Source organism: Python bivittatus, unplaced genomic scaffold (assembly GCF_059951505.1).
Source record: "Python bivittatus isolate LINGU-HERP-01145 unplaced genomic scaffold, Pbiv_v1 ctg000440_np1212, whole genome shotgun sequence".
Classification (NCBI taxonomy): Eukaryota; Metazoa; Chordata; class Lepidosauria; order Squamata; family Pythonidae; genus Python; species Python bivittatus.
The window spans coordinates 1,296,630-1,320,142 of record NW_028277063.1 but is presented as its reverse complement, the minus strand read 5'-3'; the positions used below and the strand labels follow the sequence as shown (position 1 = coordinate 1,320,142).

At 46.5% G+C, this 23,513-nt stretch overlaps 1 protein-coding gene across 1 annotated transcript in view; it reads right to left on the bottom strand.

Moving 5' to 3' along the window:
* LOC103064159 (integrin alpha-M) overlaps positions 1 to 18,255 on the bottom strand; it is a 45,206-nt gene extending 26,951 nt beyond the window's left edge. The window contains exons 1-6 of the mRNA XM_088142579.1: positions 18,064 to 18,255; positions 15,093 to 15,207; positions 7,559 to 7,671; positions 5,661 to 5,725; positions 4,070 to 4,184; positions 2,253 to 2,383 (exon numbers count right to left, since the gene is read on the bottom strand). Of these exons, the coding sequence (XP_087998705.1) occupies positions 2,253 to 2,383; positions 4,070 to 4,184; positions 5,661 to 5,725; positions 7,559 to 7,671; positions 15,093 to 15,207; positions 18,064 to 18,106 (582 nt within the window). The 5' untranslated portion in view covers positions 18,107 to 18,255. The remainder of the gene's footprint in view (positions 1 to 2,252; positions 2,384 to 4,069; positions 4,185 to 5,660; positions 5,726 to 7,558; positions 7,672 to 15,092; positions 15,208 to 18,063) is intronic.
* Between the last annotated feature and the right edge of the window lie 5,258 nt (positions 18,256 to 23,513).

The window sequence follows — 23,513 nt, the reverse complement described above, 5'->3', positions numbered from 1 at the left end:
CGTGAACAAAATTCGGGCCCGCCTGCATTTATGACCACCCCCCCTTCTATCACTGCACCCATCCCAGCTGACTTTCATTGTCATCTTCACCTGCCTCCCCTCCACTGGGCTCACCATCCCGGCCACGTGTGGGGGATGCACCATGGGAACATCCCATAGGCCGGTGGGTGAGAGCTATGGGTGGGGGGGGGTGTCACAGGTGGGCTTGAGGGAGAACAGGCAGGTATGTGCTGCGCTATGCACCACATACCACTACCGGCTGGGGGTTTCTTTCATGTTGCCTTCTTTCGGGTGCCAGATGGTGCTTCTTTCGCACACCAGCAGGGGCTTCTTTTGTGCACTGTCCAGGTTCTTCTTTTGTGTGCCAGCTGCGTTTTTCTTTTGTACTGGCACAGCCAGGGCCTTCTTTCACGAAAGAAGGTCCCGGCCAGAGCACGAAAGGAGGCCCAGCAGGCACGTGAAAGAAGGCTGGCACAAAAGAAGGTCCCAGTTGCACCAGCACGAAAGAAGGCCCCAGCTGGTGCATGAAAGAAGGCCAGTGTGAAAGAAGTCTGTGGCCAGTAGTGACGCACCATGCGGCAGGCAGGGCAGGGCCAGGCAGGCAGCCAAAAGGGCAGAGATGGGGGCGGGGAGATAGGTAGGTGGGGGGAATAGAAGTGGAGGCAGTCCCTTACCTTCTTCCAAGAATAGCTTGGATCTGGGTGGTCCTTGCCTAACGACCACGTGGGATTTGCTCAATGACAGCAATTGGGACTGCCAGAACTGCCGTCGCTAAGCAGGGCAGTGACGTTATGTTTCATTTAATGACCGCATCACTTAGCAATGGAGTTACCACTCTCAATTAGGACTGTTAAGTGAGGATGTACTTAACCTATACTCACCCTGAGTGGTTGGATGACCTCACACAAAAGCTTCATATAGATTTGAACAAGAGTGGGGAGACTGTCAAATCTTAAGGCACCACACATAAAAGAGGCCATGGGTTAGATCTCTCCCTGTCCCCATCAACACTGACTGGAGGAATGAAGAGAACCAGTACTTTACCCCCCACTCCCAACCCCTGAAGCCAATCCAGAAGTATACCATGATCAGTGGTATGGAAGGTCACTGAGAGATTGAGAGCCAAGATAGATGCACCATCTCCATCCCATTCCCACTAGTGGTCATCCACAAGCACAATCAATGCTGTGTGGGTCCCATGTCCAGGTGTGAAATCCAACTGAAAGGGGTCCTGATAATCTGCTTCCTCCAATATTCTCTGAAGCTGTAGCACAACCACCTTTTCAATCATCTTCCCTAAAAAGGGGAGGTTGGAGACAAGATGAAAATTGTCCAGTATGATTGGGCCGATGATGGAGAGGGCGAACCGCTGCCTCCTTAAGCATCAGCAGGAGTACCCCCTCTCTCAATGACAAATTCACCACCATCAGGACCCAATCGCACATCATTTCCCAGAAAGCCTTAGTCAACCAAGAGGGACAAGCAGATGAGCCTACAGTTCCAAGAATCCTGCCCACTTCATCAGGCCTAACAGTATCAAATTCAAGCCAGACTAAGCCTCCATCATCCTCATAGGACCTGCCTTGAGGCCAGAGTCCAACTTGGAGCATGATTTTAAGTGACTTTATCTAAGAGATGCCTAGCATATTCCTCACAACAGCCTAAAATCTTTCAAAACCTCTTTATTTACTCTTATTTCTGATGAACTCTTTAAACAAAAGTAGAATAATCATATATTGCTTCTTTTAAGTTATACTGGTTAAAATACAAAAGAGATGGGGCAGATGGAGAGTAGAGTGGTGTGAGTCATATACATTGGTGCAGGAATATAAGCTTCAAATAGCTGCACAAACTGTCTATGATTAATTGAATTTGGTGACCTTACATCTCTGTCCTTTTCCAATGGACCAACCTGTTCAGAAACAGTCCCCTACAAGATTCTGCAGCTGTTTGTTTTTTTTACAAACCAAATAGTTTTATGGCTTAACTGCACATAAGCATTCTCTTTTTACTTTTGTTGGAAGATATGAAAGTGGACATAATATCAGATGTTTCCCATACCAGTTATAAGAGATTAGCAAACACAGTATGGAAAAATGCCACAGACTGAGTATCATAACTAGAAGGAGCATATTTTGGTACAGTAAGAAATTGAATCATGATGATATTACTACTGTAGATTTTAGCGAGGGACTCAACATTTCCACTCTGAATATTATCCTTTCATCCAATGTCTGATCTCTTAATGTTACCTGAGTATTTGTATTTTGGAAACGCTTCATGACCTCAGAAATAAATGTCTTCATTTGTGAGAACTGATAGTTTCTTATGCTTCCTGAACCGTCAATCAGAAAAACAATGTCAGCGGGACGTCTGGCACATTCTAGAGAAGGCAAGGCCAATGGAGAAGGACATGAAAGAGAGAGAAGAGTCCATAGTCAAGCAGATGACTTAATCCTAGTATAAATTGATAATGCAAAAATCAACCACTTTCTAATCTCAGTGCAGGATTGTGTGTGTGAATGTGTGGGTATGTGCATGTGAGGTAAGATGACCAACATTTAATTGGCCCATGTTCTTCTTTGAAATGAATTGATCTTCATCCCTGTGTGTAACCCTACAAGAATCCTGTGCACACTTATTTCAGAAGCCCCATTCAACTCAGTGCATCTGGATCTCCTGAGAGTATACATTCATATAATTAGAATGTAAAGGTATTATATGCTAGAATGAACAACATTCGCTTAGAAGAGCTGTTTGGTAGATTTGCCCAAGCACGGGAGAGGGGTGTAGTATTTCTCATTCAGCAGCTAGGGACCATCACATTTTCAACTACCCATACTTTTAACAGCAGCTCCATTTACACACCAAAAAAGATATTTCAACTTATACTAATTTTGCAAGAATTTATTCATTAGGATCAATGTGGGTTTTTACCTAAAAGACAGCTAAAAGACAATGTTAGAAACGCATTGGGCATTTTGGAATATTTGGAGCAACATAATGAAAAACAAGCCGCATTGATTTTCTTAGATGCGGAGAAAACCTTTGACAATTTGAACTGGGCTTTCCTGTTCAAAGTTTTGGAAGAAATGAACTTTGGAGAGAACTTTATAAAATGGGTAAGATTGATTTCTACTTCACAGAAAGCACAAATAATTGTTAATGGAGATTTAACAAAGCCTCGTGAGATACAAAAAGGAGCAAGACAAGGATGCCCACTATCTCCTCCCTTGTTTATTTTGGTTCTTGAAATACTGAATAGACATATAAGACAAGATCAGAGGATCGTGGGAGTAAAGATTAAAAAAGAAACTTTTAAGTTAAGGGCTTTGGCAGATGACTTGGTGTTGATTTTGGAAGATCCTTTAAAGGGAATTGAAACATTGATGGGAAAACTAGAAGAATTTGGTGCATTAGCAGCTTTTAAGACCAACAAGCAAGGCTAGCTGGGGAATTCTGGGAGTTGAAGTCCACACATCTTAAAGTTACCAAGCTTGAGAAACATTGTTATAGGGCATAATAAGTAATGGCGGACCCCAGGGTTCAGTTCAATTTGGAGAAAACAGGTTTACAGTTACAACCTTTTCCCAGGCTATCATTTAAAAGAGATGTGAACTCAGTTTGTTAACTTTCTACATTACAATACCCTCTCTGCTGTTAAATAAAAGCATTTTCACTTGATGATGCTCATTTTGATACACAGAGAAGTGATATGGTTTCCTAACCTAAAATTAGCAGCTAGACCTGGGTATTCCTGCTTCCCATCTGTGCTTCCTTCCTTCCCCAATTACTAGCAACGCCTTTGTTGATTCATTCCCTCCAAATGAATCAGGGCCACAGTTCCACTTCAGAATTCCCAGCCAGAGTATTTGTTGATCAGATTGGCAGAGAGGACTCTGGGAACTGTAGTCCAATTTCATTTGGAGGACACAGAGTGGGGGTGGTGGCAGCTGTTGCATAAAATTAAGCCAGGATAGTCCTTGATCTTGGATCCCTTCCTTCTGTCCTACCAACCTACAGTTGATCTCTAACTTTTGTCATGTTTTTCCCTGCATCTGGATCTCACCTGGCAGCTGATCAGGAAAGCGTTGGGTCTGCCTCAAATTCTGGTCCAAGAGGAAACAGTAACCTTTGAGATATATGTAGTCCCCACAGGTTTGATGCACTCTGGGCCCACACACCTGTGGGTGCAAGGAGAGCAGTTTACAGTGATCAGACACAGAAAATCTGGCAAAGTCAACCATGTTTAAAAGACATTGTTGTTCAAACCTTTATGGAGCCACAGGCCTCTTGATCCTAAAATTCATGTACACTAGTGTTGTGTTGATGTAGTGGGAAAAGGGAATAACCTTGAGGAACGGGAGGAAGAGCCACAACCAAGAGAACAGGCTGATAAAAGAAATCTGAATCCAGGCCAGAACTGTAACCTGAGAAAGCATCTCAGATAAGACCCCCCCTAGTTCTCATGAAGATAAACAGGGGAAGTCCATTCAGGCTTGCAAGACTGATGTAAGCCTCCAGGGTAGACCAAACCTGGAAACCAAAGACATGCAAACAATATTACTTCTATTATAAGGTTATAGTAGCAGAATTCTGCAAGTCTGAATGTGTTTCCCCCTTTTATCTTCATGAGAACTAGGGACAGTCATGTCTGAGATGCTTTCTCAAATTACATTTCTGCCCAGGTCTCAGATTTCTTTTATCTTTTGCGGCTCTTCCTCCTGTTCCTCAAAGTTATTCCTCCTGTCCATTATAGTCACTGCTTATTCACCTGATTTAAAAATAAAACATTCTTCACATGCTCAGGTACCAGGGAGGTCTGCAGGGGCCAATATGGTGGCCACAACCTTGAGATTAAAGCCCCACCCCTTTTTAACATGCATTACGATGCACATGAAAAGAGGGCAGGGCTTTGATAGCATGGTTATGGCCACCATCTTGACTTGTTGGACCCCTCCCTGCAGATGCCCCTGCCAGATAATCTCTCTTTCTAACTAGGACTTGGCATATTCTTAAAAATCTGGAAATTTACCCACGTGGGACAGAAAATATCAGAAAGACATTATAGGAGAGGGCCAGTTAGGGACTGAGCGGGAGGAACCCACAGGGGGATTTTCCAGTCCCAGCTCAGACATGATTCCCAAGGTGTTCTTCTCCCATTGGCACTTTCCTTTCCCACAGTCATCCAGCTCTTGTGGCAAAAGTAGGCCTTCTGCTTCTGACTTCTAAATTTGTTATCAGCTAGAGATACAGAGCTGGAAGAAAAAATTCTCCCACCTCAGTTTTATCATTCATGAGATACATATATCTGTATGTAACCAAGAAACAATGCAATTTTTGAAAAGAGCACCTATCTTTTTGAAAAGATGAAGGTAACGTCTTCTTTGAGTCAAACTAACTCCTTGTAACTACATGGACATGTGCCTGTATAGTTTTCCTGGCAACAAGATGGAAGTGGATTGCCATTGCCTTCAGCCAGGACTTTATTTTGTCAATTTTCCAGATTAGACTACAGCTGGGATTCCAGGTGGCCTCCCATCCAAGGACCCAGAATCCTGCAGTTGGCTTTTTGAGACTTCCTAAGGTCAGCAGTGCTGCTACCTGCTACCAAAACTCCCATCTCATTGCTACCAACCTTAGCAAAGACACCAGCTTACCAACACTTGAGAATCATGGGCCGAAATAGATAAACCAAGAGACATGTTGACTGCATCAGTGGGTCCTGAGAAGGCAAAAAGTTACTAAAGCAAATAAAACATACAAACAACAGAGCATTTGTTCTGCACTTTCCACTATAACTGTACTTTATTTATTTGTTCATTCTGTTTGATGCTGTCTGTCTGCAAACGACTTGGGCAGCTCACAATAGTTATGCTGATCCCTATTTTTTTTTTAATGCCCATCCTTGATTTTAAGGAAATGCTTGATTACTTCAAAACAAGCCTCACTGAATTACAGGAAGTTACCTGGGAGGACATAAGTATGGTACTCAGCTTGTAATCATCAAAGGATTTCACCTAGAATAAGTTTTATTCACTATCAGCTTGCCTCCTAAGGAAACTGGGCATATAAGAGAGGTCTAGACCAGGGTTTTTCAAACTGTGTTCTGTGGAACCCATTAGGTTTCATGAGATGATGATGATGATGGTTTAAATTTATATGTCACCCCACTCCCAGCAATTAGGGGAAGGAAGGAAGGAAGGAAGGAAGGAAGGAAGGAAGGAAGGAAGGAAGGAAGGAAGGAAGGAAGGAAGGAAGGAGGGAGGGAGGGAGGGAGGGAGGAGGAGGGGAGGGGAGGGGAGGGGAGGGGAGGGGAGGAAAAGAAAAGAAAAGAAAAGAAAAGAAAAGAAAAGAAAAGAAAAGAAAAGAAAAGAAAAGAAAAGAAAAGAAAAGAAATCATGTGAAAACTGCTGGGAACATCCTTTTTTGTAAGGAAAAGCAATCACATCCCAGTCATTAAACATTGATTTGTTTGGTTAAAACATTTACCTCCCAAGTAATTGTGAAATTCAAGTTTTAATTTTTATACCTGAGAAACGTTAACTTTGTATTTACAATAGATGGTTTACTTTTTAAGTGAATGCAAGGTCTTTCTGCAGCAGTAAGTAGGGCATCCATTTTTTGTGAAGTTCAAATAACTTTAAAGTATAGATTTGCAGAAATAAATTACAAAGAGCACAACTTTTGTCTGATTGCCAGTTCTCGATCACTAGAGTTTTGCTTCTCATCAACACTCCTGGAAACAGCTATTTGTCCTCACTGCAGTTTTCTTTCCTGGACTTGTGGAAATGAGATTTCAGGCAGCACAAAGGACAGAGAGATCCAGAGCTTTGCAATACTTGTGTGCCCATTAAATAAATCATTTAGTCCACCCCTTGGGAATTCAGATCTTATTGGATTTAATTAAATTTGTCTTTGTTCTAATTTTTTCTCTTACAAAAGGTGCAGTTTAGCTGCAAAATGATAAGAGCAGAGCCATGCCGTCTGGTCCAGAGTAAGTCACAAATCCCATCTCTCTCAGCTTTTACTCTCAGTTGCAACTCAACAGGAGGAGAGATTGCAATGCCCAGAGATTTTCTTCATGAGGGACCTCTAGCCAAGATCACCCCTTGAATTTACTGTGACAACATTTTGCCAGAGTAGCAATATGCCTTCCATGTCTCCTTGCTGTCAGCCTGACTAACAAGACATGCTACCCTCTGCGATGAGTTATCGTTCTGTAAACCTTGATTTTCTCAGTAATTGGTCATGTAATGCCCACCCACTTTCCTAAACTGCAGGCATGCCTGATAGGAATCTACCAGGACTGATCAAGGCTTGGTTTATCATGTGAATGGACCTCCCCCAAAGAGAGGGAAATGCAATACAGTTTACATACTCTGGCCCTGAGCGGCTTCAACCCAAATAAATTATTTTCTGGAAACTCAATATACAACATATAACTGCTTAAAATATGAGTAGGGAGAGGAACATAAGTCATAAGTAAGTCAATATTAAATGGTGGGGTTCCTCACTTAAACAGTAAGGGATCCAAGGGTCCCAGATTAGTGCTTACTTTGGAAAACTACCTCCTGGCATCCGCCTGATTTGCCTGATATCGCCTGGCATTTGTAGACTTTCCCCGTTTCGTTCACATCCCCCCTCTGAAGTGGAGCACCTACTAACACCCTGTAAAAAGGAGGAGAAACACAAATTACCATGAGCAACTCAGAAACTTGCTTGGACCCAATCAGGACTCAGCTGCTCAGACTAACCAACCAGAACCCAGCACAAACCAAGAACCAATCAGGAATCAGCTCTCCCAAATTGACAATCAGAAGCTGGCACGAACAAAGGGCCAATCAGAGACCGGCCCTCACCAATCTGCACCAATTGGAAATCATCTTTGCTAAAGGCCAATCAGAAGTCAGGACTCCTGGCTATAAAAACAGGAGCCCAGTCAGTCAGTTGTGTGGTAGATGGCTTTGTTCTTGGAGATGTCAGTCACAGTTTTCAGTGAAATGTCAGGAAATGTGTTCTCTAGACCATGGTCACTTAGACCCTGAAGCCCAACACTGCCCAACAGATACTGGCTGTGACAGCCTTCACCAGTATAAAGTTGCACTGATTTAAAACTAGTACTTTTTTTGGAGGGAAAAAGAGGGTGTGTGTCTGTGATCACTTGCCAGTTTCCCTGTATTTATCAGTTTCAGTCAATTCCACCCCCCACTTCTCTTTGCTCAGCAGCTAACCCAGTGTTTCTCAACCTCAGCAACTTGAAGATGTGTGTGTCAGGTTCAGCCGGTGTGGCACTGCTAGGAACTTGCCCAGCCGTGCTGAGTCAGTTCTACCGTCCGCTCATAAGCTGGGGAAAAGAGGAAGTGAAAGCGTGGCTGATTAACGAGCCACCTATGCCCACTTAACAAGAAACCACAGAGTGGATGTTTTGTATCCACTCTGATTAGCTGTGAGCGCCGAGACAAAGGACTAAGCTGTGGCTCGCGGAAATACGATCATTGCGCGATTGAGAAAACCCCGGCTTTGCGCACAACTGAAAGGACCCAGAGGAAACACAGCCACACCAATGGGGCAGAGCAATCAAGGGACAATGAGAACTGGGCTGAACCTGCCACTGGAGTAACAGGGGGGATTACTGGGGCAATTGGTAATCTGCAACCTGCAATATGTAACTTAGCAACAGGGCAAAGCGCAGGAAGGGGAGAACTATAAACTGTACCATGAAATGTGCCAAGCCAGTCCTGGCTTTGTTTGTAACTGCTGCATTATGCTTGAGTAAATTTCTTTGTTGAATACACATGTCACGGGAGTTTCTCTAGACGAACGGAGTAACCTTACATAAAGCCAGGACTCTCCATTGAACGCTACCCGGTACACGCCGAGGAGCGCTTATTTCTTTTCCAGTACAGGTGATGGCCAGCGACGGGGAATCTGCTAGCCAATGGGATAACGAGGAGCCCGGAACCAAGGAAGTGATGGCAGAACCAACTCGGAGTGAGGGGGGCTCGGCCGTGGCCGAAAGAGTGCCTGAGGACTGGTGATTGTTCAGCGTAAACCAGGGACCCAACGAGTCGGGGGTCACAACGAGCCGCGGCTCGGGGTCTAGGACTCGCGAGCTGGAGGAGAGACTCACCCAGTTGGAGGCAAAGGTTGACCAGGGTCTTGATGCCATTCAGGTAATGTTACAGGCCGTACTACTGGGAGCCGGGGCCCCGACAACAGGAGTGCAGGCGGAGGAAGAGGCGAGCGATGGTGGCAGCGACTCGGCACCCCAACCGGCTCCAGTGCCAGCTCCCAGGATGGTGGATCAGCGGGCAGCAGACGCGCTGAGACTTCAGGGCCTCACCGGAAAATTCTCGGGGGATCCCGAGCAGTTACCTTGCTTCTTAACCCAGGTCTGCAACTTCATGAAGCGGAGTGGTCACCTGTTCACGGGTGACGAGGAGAGGGTCGCCTACGTGGTGGAGCTGTTAGAGGGCCAAGCGGCTAGCTGGGTGGTCTGGTTGTATGACGCCAATGTGGTGGAGGTGAGGAGGTTCCCAGAGTTCATGCAGGCACTCCGGGACCGATTCGAGGATACCTTGAGCACCAGGCGGGCCGGGGACAACATCCTGCGCTTAAGGCAGAGGGAGAAGTCGGTGGCCAAATATGCTTTGGAGTTTCGATGGCTGGCAGAGAAACTTATGGATTGGCTGGAGTCCCTGAGGGTTTTTCCGTATTTCAAGAGGGGCCTCAACCAGGAGATCCTCGAGAGGGCGCTTGGTCAGGATGACCCAACCACCCTGAAAGATTGGATCTGCCTGACGGGGACGGCGGAGTCAGTGTAGCAGCAGATCCAGCAGAGGGCGAGGAAACGGGAGCCGACCAGAGATGTCCCGCACAAGAGAGCTGCTGAGGAGGGGTGAAACAGCCGACGACAGCCCACGGGGGGGGCGAGAGGCGTCAAAAACCCCCAACCTTTGTTTCCAGTGTGGGGGGCGAGGCCATCGGGCATCGCAGTGCCCAATGGAGCGAGACAGGGCCCCACCCTGGCCAGATGCCAGGCCCGCAAAGACACCTGGGAGGCAAGCACCTGACCGGCAGCGGAAGGGGGTTGGGGCAGCGGCAGCAGAGAGTGGCGGAGCCAGGTGGTCTATCTCCAAGATGGCATCTTCTGGAGAAGAGTCGGGGCTGGCAGGAAACAAGCAGTGCTCGCACTGAATGGCATCCCAGTGCGGGCAGAGGAGCCGAGACGCGTGGATCCGATAGTGGACGAGGACTGCCCTCCCATGTGGGTGAGGATACACATCCTGGGGGTAAGGTCCAGGGCTGAAGCGCAACCGCAGGCGCTGCTGGACTCTGGGTGTATGCATTGCCTGATGCACCCAGTGCTAGTCTCAGGGCTCGGACTCCAAGTGCGGAGACTCAAGGAGCCCATTGCCTTCAGCCAACTTGACGGATCATTTGCAGGGGGGGACCGGCTCAGTACTACACCGAGCTGGTCCGAATGATGATTGGGGATCACCAAGAGGAGCTGAAGTTCGTGGTGGTCCCGATTGCCGATTACGCAGTAGTGCTCGGCTTGGTGTGGCTGCAGTGGCGGAACCCATGCATCGACTAGGCATCGGAGGCGCTGAGATTTGGGGACGGAGAGCCGCGGGATCGCGAGTGCAGGGGACACCAACAGCCGGCAATGAGAGGAGGCGCAGCTGCAACGAGGCAGGCAGAGATACCGGAGTGCCCGGAGACAGAGGATGAGCGGACTGGGATGGGAGCCACAGCAGCGGCAACAGCGGGTCTGGAACCCAGAGAGGCGGTGGCAGTTTCAGTGCTGAGGGGTTTGCCAGCAACGATGGCTGACAGGGCAACTGTGGTGCGCGAGCCCGGAACAGGGAGAGCAGCAGAGTCAGGGAGCATCCAGCGGCAGTACCAGGATTTAGTGGCAGCGTTCGGTGAGGAGGAATCCGATCAACTCCCACCCCACAGACCCAGTGACTGTGCCATTGAACTCGAGCCAGGAGCAAAGCTGCCCAAACCGAAAATGTACTCCCTGTCAGGGAAGGAGATGGGCGCCCTTCAGGAGTTCATAGACAAAAACCTCATGCGGGGCTTTATTCAACCCGCGAAGTCACCATTAGCGGCCCTGGTACTATTCTGGGAGAAGAAAGACGGCTCGCTCTGGATGTGTGTGGATTACCGGGGCCTGAACACAATCAGCACCGAATATAATTACCCCCTCCCCTTGATGAAAGACTTGCTATCACATCTATCCAAGGGGAGGGTGTTCACCAAACTGGACTTGCGCGAGGCGTACTTCAGGGTCAGGATCCGCGCAGGGGACGAGTGGAAAACCGGTTTTAACTCCCCGCTTGGAAGTTTCCAATTCCGTGTGATGCCGTTTGGGTTAAAAGGGGCCCCAGGGGTGTTCATGCAACTAATAAACAAGGTGCTGCATGATCTACTCTACCGGGGCGTCCTGGTATACCTGGACGACATACTAATATACTCCAAAACCCTGACTGAACACGTGAAACTGGTGCGCACGGTGCTTCAGAGACTCTTAAAATTGCAAACTTCTACAGGCAGTTCATCCCAAACTTCGCCCAAGTCGCCCTACCGCTAATGGACTTACTCAAAACCCGAGGCAGCAAAAAACTGCCCAAACCCAGCATGCCCCTTGCATGGACCGCAGAGTGCCAAGTGGTGTTTGGGGATTTGAAGTGGTGGTTCACGGCGGAACCGATCCTATGCCACCCCGACCCGGACCAGTAGTTCGTCATCCAGGTGGACGCATTGGATGTAGCAATGGGAGCAGTCCTGCTGCAGCCTGGCCCGGAGGGCCCCTTTCACCCATGTGCCTACGCCTCCCACAAATTCACTGAGACAGAAAGGAGGTGGATAGTGTGGGAGAAAGAGGCGTTTGCAGTCAAGTGGGCCCTAGCCACCTGGAGACATCTGCTAGAGGGGGCAGCCCAGCCATTCGAGGTGTGGATGGACCACAAGAACCTCGAAGCGCTGAAAACCCCACGGAGGCTGTCACCAAAATAGGCGCGCTGGTCCCAGTACTTTGGGAGGTTTGACTTTGTCCTCAAACATATCCCGGGGAAAAGGAACTTTTTAGCAGATGGACTATCTCGTATGCCCCAGCATGCGAGCTAGCGGGAGGAGATTGTGGACTCCATCGTCCCTGCGGGCAGGCTGGCTGTGAAAGCGGTTACCCAAAGTCAAACCAAGAAAGAGGTAAGGGACGCGGAGCTGGAGCTAAAGCGGGGTTTTTCGGAAGCCACGGAGCAGGGCACTTGAGAACCGGGGCTCATTGACGAGCCAGGGGGATTTGTGGTGGCGCGAGGGGAAAGTGTACGTGCCTGAAGAATGCCAATGGGGGGTAATGGAGAGAGTCCATGACAGCCGGAGTGCGGGGCATTACGGCTTCGTGAAGACTCTTCACTTGATCCGGCGGCAGTTCTGGTGGCCAACGCTCCGGAAGGACGTGGAAGCGTACATGGGGGGGTTGCCCGGTCTGTGTGACGGTGAAGGGAAGCAACGGCAAGCCTCGGGCACTACTCCAGCCGGTGGCGACATCCGATGGTCCATGGCAGGAGATTGCTATGGATGTCATCATGGAGTTTCCGGAGAGCAAGGGACAAACAGCCATTTGGGTTGTAACCGACTTGTTCTCCAAGCAAGCGCACTTTGTGGCTTGCCGGCAAGTCCCCATGGCGGAGAGGTTAGCGCAACTGTTTGTGCAACACATCTACCGGTTGCACAGCGCGCCCCGACGGATCGTCAGGGATCGAAGCGGGAACTTCATCACACAATTTTGGCGGGAGTTCCTGAAATGAGTGGGAATGCAGCAAGCCCTCTCCTCCGCAGTGCATCCACAAATGGATGGAGCCACAGAACACCTTAACGGGTCTAGAACAGTACTTGCGGTGCTACGTGGGGCACCAGCAGGATGACTGAGCGGAGCTACTACCATTCGCGGAAGTAGCATATAACAACGCCATCCATAAAAGCACCGACTTCACCCCGTTTAAGGTGGCCACCGGGTGAGATTTCGTCCCTATGCCGGAACTACTCCAGCCAGCATCCCGGATAGACTCATTGGACACTTGGTTCGCCCAGATAGACTCCACGAGGCAAGCAGCACACACGGCGCTGCAAGGGGCCAGAGCGGACTATAAAAAGTACGCCGACCGCAAGAGGCTCCCCGAGTGGCAGTGGAAGGTGGGAGACCAAGTGTACCTCTCAACGAAAAACTTAAAGACGCACCAAGCATTGAACAAGCTCAGCCCGTGGTTCGTGGGGCCATTTCCCATTGCGGAAATAATCAATCCGTGACCGTCAGGCTAACGCTCCCCAAAGCCCTCGGAAAGATCCACCCGGTATTTCACTGCAGCTTATTGAAGCTACACCAACCGGGCAACAGTTGGCACAAAGAAGAGCCAACCCCGGCACCCATCATGGTCGGCGGGGAGCAGCACTTCGAAATAAAACAAATATTGGACTCAAGGAGGCACAAGGGACAGATCCAACTGCTAGTGCAGTGGAAGCATTTCTCAAAGTCACACAGTGAATGGGTAAGCAGAGCCCACGTGAAAGCGTCAGAGTTAGTGCGGGACTTTTATGACCAGCATCCTGGGAAGCCAAAGTAAGGGGGGGTCTGTCTTCAGGGGGGCGGTATGTCAGATTCAGCCGGTGTGGCACGGCTAGGAACTTGCCCAGCTGTGCTGAGTCAGTTCTACCGCCCGCTCGTAAGCTGGGGAAAAGAGGAAGTGAAAGCCGTGGCTGATTAACGAGCCACCTGCGCCCACTTAACAAGAAACCGCAGAGTGGATGTTTTGTATCCACTCTGATTACCTGTGAGCGCCGAGACAAAGGACTAAGCCGTGGCTCGCGGAAATACGATCAGCGCGCGATTGGGAAAACCCCGGCTTTGCGCGCAACTGAAAGGACCCAGAGGAAACACGACCACACCGGTGGGGCAGAGCAATCAAGGGACAATGAGAACTGGGCTGAACCTGCCATTGGGGTAACAGGGGGGATGACTGGGGCAATTGGTAATCTGCAACCTGCAATATGTAACTTAGCAACGGGGCAAAGCGCGGGAAGGGGAGAACTATAAACTGTACCATGAAATGTGCCAAGCCAGTCCTGGCTTTGTTTGTAACTGCTGCGTTATGCTTGAGTAAACTTCTTTGTTGAACACACGTGTCACAAGAGTTTCTCTAGACGAACGGGGTAACCTTACAGTGTGAACTTCAATTCCCAGAATTCCCCAGTCAGCATGCTGGCTGGCGAATTCTGGGAGTTGAAGTCCACACATCTTAAAGTTGTCGAGGTTGAGAAACAGTGCGCTAACCTGCTTCAGTTCCTCCTCTCCGCAGGACTTAGCTGCAGCGATGGCAGACGCTGCCTCTTGCATCCCTGGGGCTATTTCTGCCCCGGTGACTCCTTTATTTCCTAAAATTTAAAGCAGCAGTTGTCCAAACAGATCATGGGAGGAAGAGCAGATGTACCAGCCTACAGAAGCCAGACGGAGTCCGGAAGTCAGACCCTCCCCCCCCCCGATTCCTGCTGCAGTGTCCTGATTGGTGTCCCCCCCCCCCCCCCTGCTGGCTGGTGACATGTTGAAAAGGTGGGCAAAAGCCAGAGGACAAAGCCTATCTCCTTGCTGGTAAGGGCTGGCCCCTCCCAAATCAGGTTAGTGCCATCTGACAGTGACTGGGAACAGATGTAACTGAGGCCGAATGGGGATAGGCGATGGGAATTTTATACTGATTGGGCAGGGGGTTAGACTAGAAGACCTCCAAGGTCCCTTCCAACCTATAATCCTATGATTCATAACTCAAGATAGATAGCTGGCATTTTAATCCAATAATGGGGAAAGGCCCAGTATGCTGGAAGAACAGATAGAAAAAGAAAGTACCCTTCATGTTGGCTAGCATGTGCTTTAGCTCCACCCACTCCAGGCAAAGTAGCTGATGGTGGGTTTCTTTGGGGGGCATGTGGCTCTGAAGAGAAAAGATCTTGCCCACCCCTGACCCATGGAGGAGAGGGTGTCACAAAGACAGCGAGCTCTCCGTACTTCCAGACAGGCTGGAGTCACGTACCCGGCATTTGCACCGCTTCCAAATTGCACAACACTGTAGCCAAAACTCTTCACTGTTTCCCGGAAGACGGCTGGATGTTCAGTATCCACACTGAATCCATGGCATGGGATCAGCACTGTGGGATTAAAATAAAGAGTTTCTTTAGGCTTTTTCTACAGCAAGAAGGGAGGGACCCCACAGAGGACAGGGTAGACTTCAATGTCCATCAGGTGTGTTTGCAACCAGCCATGTTGTATATGGGGCTGCATGTAAAGATCAGACTTGTTCAGCTCTCTGCAATCACCGCCAACAGGAATCAGAACTTCTGTACGTTTGATAGTTGCATAAGAGTGCAACAGAAGCCTTGTAGGTGAGCCATCCCACATCTCAGCACTAGCAATCAAAACGGCAGCTTTGTTAGGCAGGCAGTTGCATCTATTCCTATCTGATTTCTATGGTTCTTTTTTCATCTATTCATGAACTCTGGTCAGGAAGGCAAAAGGAGGATCAAGATCACCTCTGGGGAAAAAAGTGCTATCAGCTACAACCACATTATACCTTATTACATATTATCAGCACATTACAACCACAAGAAAGACACCTCCCCCCCCCCCCATGTTTCTGTTTGGGGCAATTTGGAGATCTGGGCAGCTATGTACATGGGAAGAAAAACCTTTCTCAGGAGTGTTGGGAACTGTTAAAAAAAAGGAAGGAAAGAATCACTCTGAATATGTAGCAATGCTGACTTTTAAATTCCTTTGAATTATTTCATCATAATGACTGCAGGAAAATAGAGCTGGCTTCTGCTTCCCTATTTACAGAGGGTTTTTTTTTTATAAATATACTTGTAATGTTTTAAATTACAAGAACTTTGGTTATTGGGTAGATCAGAAATAGAATATGGCCCAGGGCAGACTACAGGTAATCCTTGTTTAGCGACTGCCTCATACAGTGACTATTCACAATTATGATGGTGATGAAAAAATAACTTTGTGACCAATCCTCGCATTTATGACCTTCACAAGTCTGTACAGCAAGGGAAAGCTGAAGTAAGATCATAAGCGCAGTTGCAGTTTCACTTAGCAACTGCTTTGCTTAACAACTGAGTTGCTGGTCCCAATTGTGGTCGCTAAACAAGGACTATTTGTAGTAGATAGATATTTTTTGACTCCTCAGTCCAGGGTTGAGAGAGAAAGACTGGCCCAAAATCACCTAGCTGGCTTCCGCACCTAAAGGAGGACTAGAACCTAGGTCTCTTTCCTTCTAGTCCAGCATTGTAGCCACTACACCACACTGGCTCTCATAGATATACATCAATCTCTATTTCTATATATTCATATTCTCCCATCACCCATCATCTGCTATGCTCTGGTTAACCATTCAAATGCCCCCAGGAGCTCTGGACTCAGGATCAAGAGCCCAGCTGAGATGCAGGGCTACGTTCTCTTCTCCCTGATCAGACTCAGAGATGGGCTAGCAAAATCTCTCATTGCCCCTTCGGTGTAGGACCAATGTGAACGACCAGGCATGCAACGCATGCATCCGTCACCCCCCCAAAAAGTGCAACTGATTTGTCATTTTTGCTGTTGCAGGAATGAAAACAGATGAAGGCACGGGGAATGATTTTTATCAAGGGTATTTAATGAATGTTATATCATTGAAACCAAATCAAAAGTTAATGATATAATGTTTTCACCACTGCTGTTTATTGATGAGATGACTTCTGGGGATTGCCAGGTGAGTCAATGAACGTGTGCTGGCATTTCACAAGCCACACGGTCAGATTGTTCGGAAGTGGTTTGAAACTGCATTCATTTATGGAACTCAAGTCCAGAAAATATCATGTGATGGTCATCGCTTAGATGGCCATAAAAGGAGATTAGACATGCTCACCCATCAATGGCTCATACACATGGCTGACCAATGGCATCTCTAAGACCTAGAGAGACACAGATGTCCTACTTTACATAGGACAGTCCTCTGTTGCATATCCAGTTTAAAGAAACATAAGAAGGAAACGATTCAAGGTAGTTGCCCAAAATACAAAAGATACAAAAATAGATTTATCAGAAAGCAGGAAGCAAATCTACAATTGTTTTGCACATCATTTTAAGCCCAGGTTTGCTTAAACACTGTTCATTGACTCTGCTACAATTGGCCAGTTTTGCAATGCCATAAGCCATGGTTTACAAACCATATTGTGGCTTATCATAATGGGAGAACACCACCATAGTTATTTGGTACAAGCCACAGGGACACCATATGCGCCATGATGTCCTTATGCAAATCTTTATTTATTTATTTATTTATCAAATTTCTATAGTCACCCATCTCACAGAAGAAGACTTGCTTCAGTTATGTCCTGCCTTTTTTCCTTCTCAGTCAGTACATCAGTATTTGAGGCTGGGTTCCAATGTTGGGAGGGTTAAAGGCACTGAAGCGACTTCCCTATTGGTACCCAATACCCCTCAGGTTTCCTTATTTGTAACAAATACAAATTACTCCAACAAATACATAAATAAATGATAAAAGTCACCAATGCATATTTGATAGCGCTGTCCCATGTGTACATGGGAGTAAGCCCCACAGGACTCAGTGATACAACTTTTGCATAGAAATGTGCTGGCTGAAGCAAGCAGTCCCCATGCTGCCCTAAATACCCACTGAACTACATTTTAAGAAAAACATTGCATCCTGCATCCCCCAGACCTTGTTTTTCTGTACGGTTTTGAGTTTCTAGAACTGCTCTCATCTGAGTTCCCTCTAATCTAGCTCAGAGATCCCATCCTTTCCAAATCTTTTGGAAAAATTCGATTTCTTTTTCTTGCAAAACCTCTAAAGCCTGCCCGCAAAGACATAACACAACAGAAGCAAGTTGAAGAGAAAAAGTACAGAGAGGAACAAATAATGCAGCTGCAGCGCCTTAACTAATGCAGGAGAATAAGAATCATAACATCAACCCTAGCCGGGATAAAAACGAGAAGGCACTTGCCAGTGACCGCAGAGAAATACAAAGTCAGGAGTCTAGGCTTCATCCTCCGCTGTTGACGGCTGACTGCACCAAAGCCTTAGAAAGGTGAGAGAATGGGAAGACGCTTGTGCTTTCCAGAAGAAGTGGGTGTTTCAGCCATGGCTTAATGTTTCTGATTTGCACAGGGCTGCTGGGACAAAGGGGAAGCAGCCTCAAGAACCATAGGGGGAAGTGTGGTACGTGTGGCTAGGCTGGAGAGGCCAAAATAGAATATTAGAGCATCAATACTAATTTCTCAAGGAAATGAGTCATCCAGTTTATCTTCATGTCTGCCCTTATCTCTTCACACATTCAATGTGTTGTGGCACTTTGTAGCTGATGGTAAGAGTAAACTTGCTTTCTGTCAAAGGTCAGACTTCGGGAGAGATGATGGTTCTTTGCATCTTCGGTCTCCAGAACCGTTCCAAAAAGTGCAACCAGTATCATTGGGGGTGGGGGTGGGGGGGTTGCTAAAAGCCTTTCTCTCATTTGCTGGGATGAATAAAAGGCAAACTGTATGTTATGTGTAGGCTTCACACTCCTATATGGGCACTTTGTTCCAAACAGAAACACCAAATGATGGAACGGCTGCCAATTGTCAGTGATCTGATCCAGGATGGATCTGTAGTAGTGGGCTTGGGGTTGCATACAGTCCATAGGACATTAGTTGTCCGTGCCAGGACAGCTCCATGCTCCATTGTCAGCCTTGTGAGGTAGTCCACACAAGAAGCACACCCAGAAGTACTAGCTCTAACTTTATTGTAAGGGTACATTAACAGAATCTTGCAAGTTTGCAAGATCATCTGTCCCCCCACCCCCGTCTTTACAGTCCAGGAAATCAGGGAGGGTCCCTTCTGAGATGTTTGCCACGCCCCGATTCCTTCCGTGGGCTCAGCTGCCTCTTATCTGACCATTGTCTAGTCTGCAGCTCTTCCCCCTGTCTCCCAAGGTCATTCCCACATACCATTACATCCATGGAGTCTACAAGTCTAAAATATGATATTGACTGCTCCCTTCTTCTTTGTACTCCAATAGATTTACAGTATTTATTCACATAAACTTTAGAGACCATATCTACTTCAGTGTTTTTCACACTTGGCAACTTTAAGATGTGTGGACTTCAACTCCCAGAATTCCCCAGCCAGCACGCTGGCTGGGGAATTCTGGGAGTTGAAGTCCACACATCTTAAAGTTGCCAAGTGTGAAAAACACTGCTCCAAGTGTTTATACTTGCCTTGCTGCATGACATATAGTATATAAGGAAACCATTCTTGCTTAGATTTAACTAAATGTCTATTACGTATGTATATTATTAGTTTACAGAATCACTATTCTTATTCTTATTCCATATAATAAGAGATAGTGTATTAGTGGAAAACGGTGGCTTTTCATTGTCATATTTAAGACGAGGAGCTACATGGAAAGTAAGATACCCTAGAATGTGGACCTTTGTGCAGAGTCCTTTCATGGACCCCTGAAATATTCGTGGTCCTAACTCTATTCCTAGGCTACCATTTCTCACCCTTTCATCCTTTACTCAAAGGGAGTGGAGAAATGGCCACGTCTAATGAAGAAACCAGTCCTGCACTGTGTTTTGCAAGGACAGAAGAGAGTCAGCCACGCAGAAGAATGTGGCAAGGGTGCCGATCAAGAAGATAAGCTTCCTCACTTCCTCACTCTGCTTTGTGCTGAACGCACTCTGCACCATCACCAACTCCCATTTGCCTTCAATCTTTTATTTCCTCTTTCTTTCTCCTTTTCCGCCGAGTAGTACAGATGGTTCTTTGCATCAGCTCACCTTATGATGGCTTCTGAAAGGGAGGAGACATTCTAAAATTTCAGGAATGGCAAATCACCGTACTATTGCTTCTTAATCTTTAATAAGATATTTAATGATACGCTAGATCTGGAGTTGTTGTAGAACACTGATGTTCAAGTATAGCCTACAGCATTTTCTTATTTACTTCACAGTGTTCACTATTTCACATGATTTACATGCTGCCCCAATCAGTGTAGACCCTGGGCAGTGCACAACAAAAACACTGAAATAAAGCCCACATCAGATACACTGCAGCAAAGCCCACATCAAACAAAAACAGCCATCACTGGATGGTCACCCACAAATACCCACTATGGGCCAAATTCCCACTAAAAAGAAGGGTCAGAACCAAGGATACATTTTTAGGCAGCATGTTCCCACAATAGTCCTACCATGGGGAAGGGCTCACACCCTATTTCTTCTGGGGGGGGAGGAGGAGACAGGACCCTCAATACACCTTCTCTAGATTTTCAGACTGAGTGCGCATAATCATGCAGGTCTCTTATCTAGCTGGACTATTCAATGGGAAATGGGAATTTGGTCCAGGTTAAATAGGAGAAAAAAATATGTACTGAATTTGGGTTCTTGTTCAAAGACACTTTCCAATTTCCTAGATGGTGAGAAGCTCTATTTTGCCTAGAATAGGCTTCTTTTTGGAAGGAGAGGTCACTGGGTGACCCAATATTGCTCTGCTTGAGGCTAGTGGTCCACTAACTGGAGGAGTATTTATGTCTACCTATCCAGGTGGAGCATAGTGGGGAAACATAGATTAAACATTTCAAGGAAAGGCTAAAATCGATGGCTCCTTTATCAGAGTTTATAGCCAGCACACTTCAAAGGTGGCAGAGCTCAATGTTGAATTGGCTGTTCCCAAAAAAGAATATTTTGCCTTCAGAAGGCTATACTTTCTGGATGAAGGTGACCATTTTCATCAGGTTCTTCCAACCTGCACCGAGGTACAAAGAATGAGTTGCTTCTGTTCTAGATTCAAATTTAGCCCACCAAGGTCTATCAGCTTCACCTTCCAACAGGGTTGTCCACAGGGGTGAGGGGGATAAGTGACAAAACATATGTCATGACCTAAATACTATGACTTAGGTACCTGAGTCTGACATTGGGACCACAAGGACTAAGGTGTGATTTGCATCACGCTGTCATCACCCAGGCATCCCTCTCTGCATTACCATGGCTTGCTAATTAGCTTGCCAGCACACTTACTCAGAGTACATCAGATTGAAAATCTAAACTGGCCCTAGTATGCATCCCTTTTGAAAAGAAACCATAACAAGAGTAAGGAGCAAGGATTAAGCACATTCTTGCTTAATCAAGTTATTGGGCTAGGTAACATTACCGTGGCGGGGGGGGGGGAGTAGAGTTTGCTGGCTTTTTATATGTGGTAGCTTGTCCTACCAAACTTCACTGAGGTATTGGTTTTTACTTGATTGTTTTGGGTGGGGTGTTATCTCTTCTTTGATAGTTCTTGTTTATCTGGTGCCGTTCCTGCTGGGGGTTGGTTAATAAGTGTAGGATGAGAATGGATGTATTTAGATCTGGTTGCTTCTTTCCTGAATGGTTTGTAGATGGAGTTTATCTCAACGGATCTGGTAAAGGGCTGATTCATGGGAGTGCCGTGCCTCTAGGAATTCTCTTGTAATATGATTGTGGAAGGGAAGTCTTAAGGCCCATTCACTATATTAGCACATTCACTATATTGACCCTAGCACAGTGCTTCTCAACTTCAGCAACTTTAAGATGTATGGACTTCAACTTCCAGAATTCCCCCAACCAGCAATGCTGGGAGTTGAAGTCCACACATCTTAAAGTTGCTGAGGTTGAGAAACACTGCCCTAGCACATTGCAGGCTGTTTTGGAGAAATCATTAGCACCAATTCAGTGGTAGAGGCTACATGTAGCTTAGGATTGAAGCGTTGAGTTCTTAGTGTCCTCTAAGCGTGATTGTTTTCCTGCAGACATTTTATTACCAGGCTAGGTAACATCACCAGTACATGTTGCATTTTACACACAATCATGTTGCATTGATCTCATGGTTGGGGTCAGCAACTTAACTTTTTTTACCCTCACCCCCCCAGACTTGGAGATTTTTCCTGATCCCCTGCAGCCTTTCTGGCCCAACTTTTTGTTGTCGCTTCTAAAAGCCTTGCAGATGTGCTGAGGGGACCATGATAATCTCCGCCAAGCTGATTTGGGGCAGTTGTATGATCCCAGGGAAAGGAAGTTCTTCAGACAGCATACAGTAGCACTCAATGGGCAAAAGGGATTAATTGTATAAAATAAGCCATAAATTGTCTCTCTTGTTCTGTTGTGTACTTGGTGCTACCCAAGAAGATTCCCCCCCCCCCCATTTGGAAGATTCCAAGGTTATAATCACACCAGTATGAGAAGACTAGAAGGTTTGATTACCTGTTTATGTGAGGGAGGACCTGAAGATTGCATTGGAAGCTGCTTCTGGGCCAAGGGACATCCATGCAAAGTCCTAAATTCCCAAACATGGGGGTAGGATTTTACATGTTGATCATACAAAGCACACACGACTCAAATCATATTTCTTGCCTAAAATCATTATTACTGGACATGATTCATGCAGATTCTCGGAAGACACATCATTGTTTGTGCTAAACTAGCAGTGTAATTAGTTTGCTACCAGGTACCCCAGAATCAGCCATTTCCCCCGCCCAGTGATGGATTTAGCTTAGCTTTTAGATGACTCCTAAATGACACATATACAATCACTAGTGCAAAGTTTTCCAGCTAATTCTTTCCACATGACCTCAACCCTCTTGACTATGTTAGCTGCACCTTGGTTACCCCTGACATTAGTCACCTTTTAAAAGGCAGTTTCAACATGGCTTTTCCAACAGGCCTTTGGAGACCAGCAATGGGTCATTTTAAATTTTACTGACTTTCAGGAGACACCACATTTCTGGTTTTTATCAGGTTTACCATTTGATTGGATCCTAGAGATGTACAGTTGTGGCAATATAGAAATGCAAGAAATAAATCAAGGGCCACATTCTTAAATGACTTCAAAAAAGAGGTTAGAAGGCTGGTTAATGGCATTTAGATTCTTGAGGGAGGCAAAAATATAAGCACCATATTTATATGTACATTTGTGTGTGTATATATATATATATATTCTAGATTGATCCCCCGTTGTGGGGAGATGGGCGGGGACAAGTCAAATAAATAAATAAATGTTAGCTTGGAGAGACATCTGGTTGATCTCCATGGGAGACAGAATGCTAGACTAGATGGGCTATCAAGATTCTATTTTTATACAATATCTAATCCACCCTCTTCCTGATCTACTGATCAAGTGGTTAAGAAACAACAAACTGTCAACCCCATTCCTCCATCCACTCACCCCTTTAGCTGACTTTTTGTGTGTGTGTTCCCTGGCTGGCTTCCTTCCTTAAATGATTTTCAGGCTAGCCTACCCAAAATTGCAAAAGACTGTTTCTCAATTAATTCTGAATAACTAACACATGAGCAAAATGATAGGGGGGAGGGTAGCAGCAAGGGAAGGCTGCCAACGTTGCTATGTTTCCAGAAGATCCATCATGGTTATATTCACATTTCATGCTTAACCAGATTG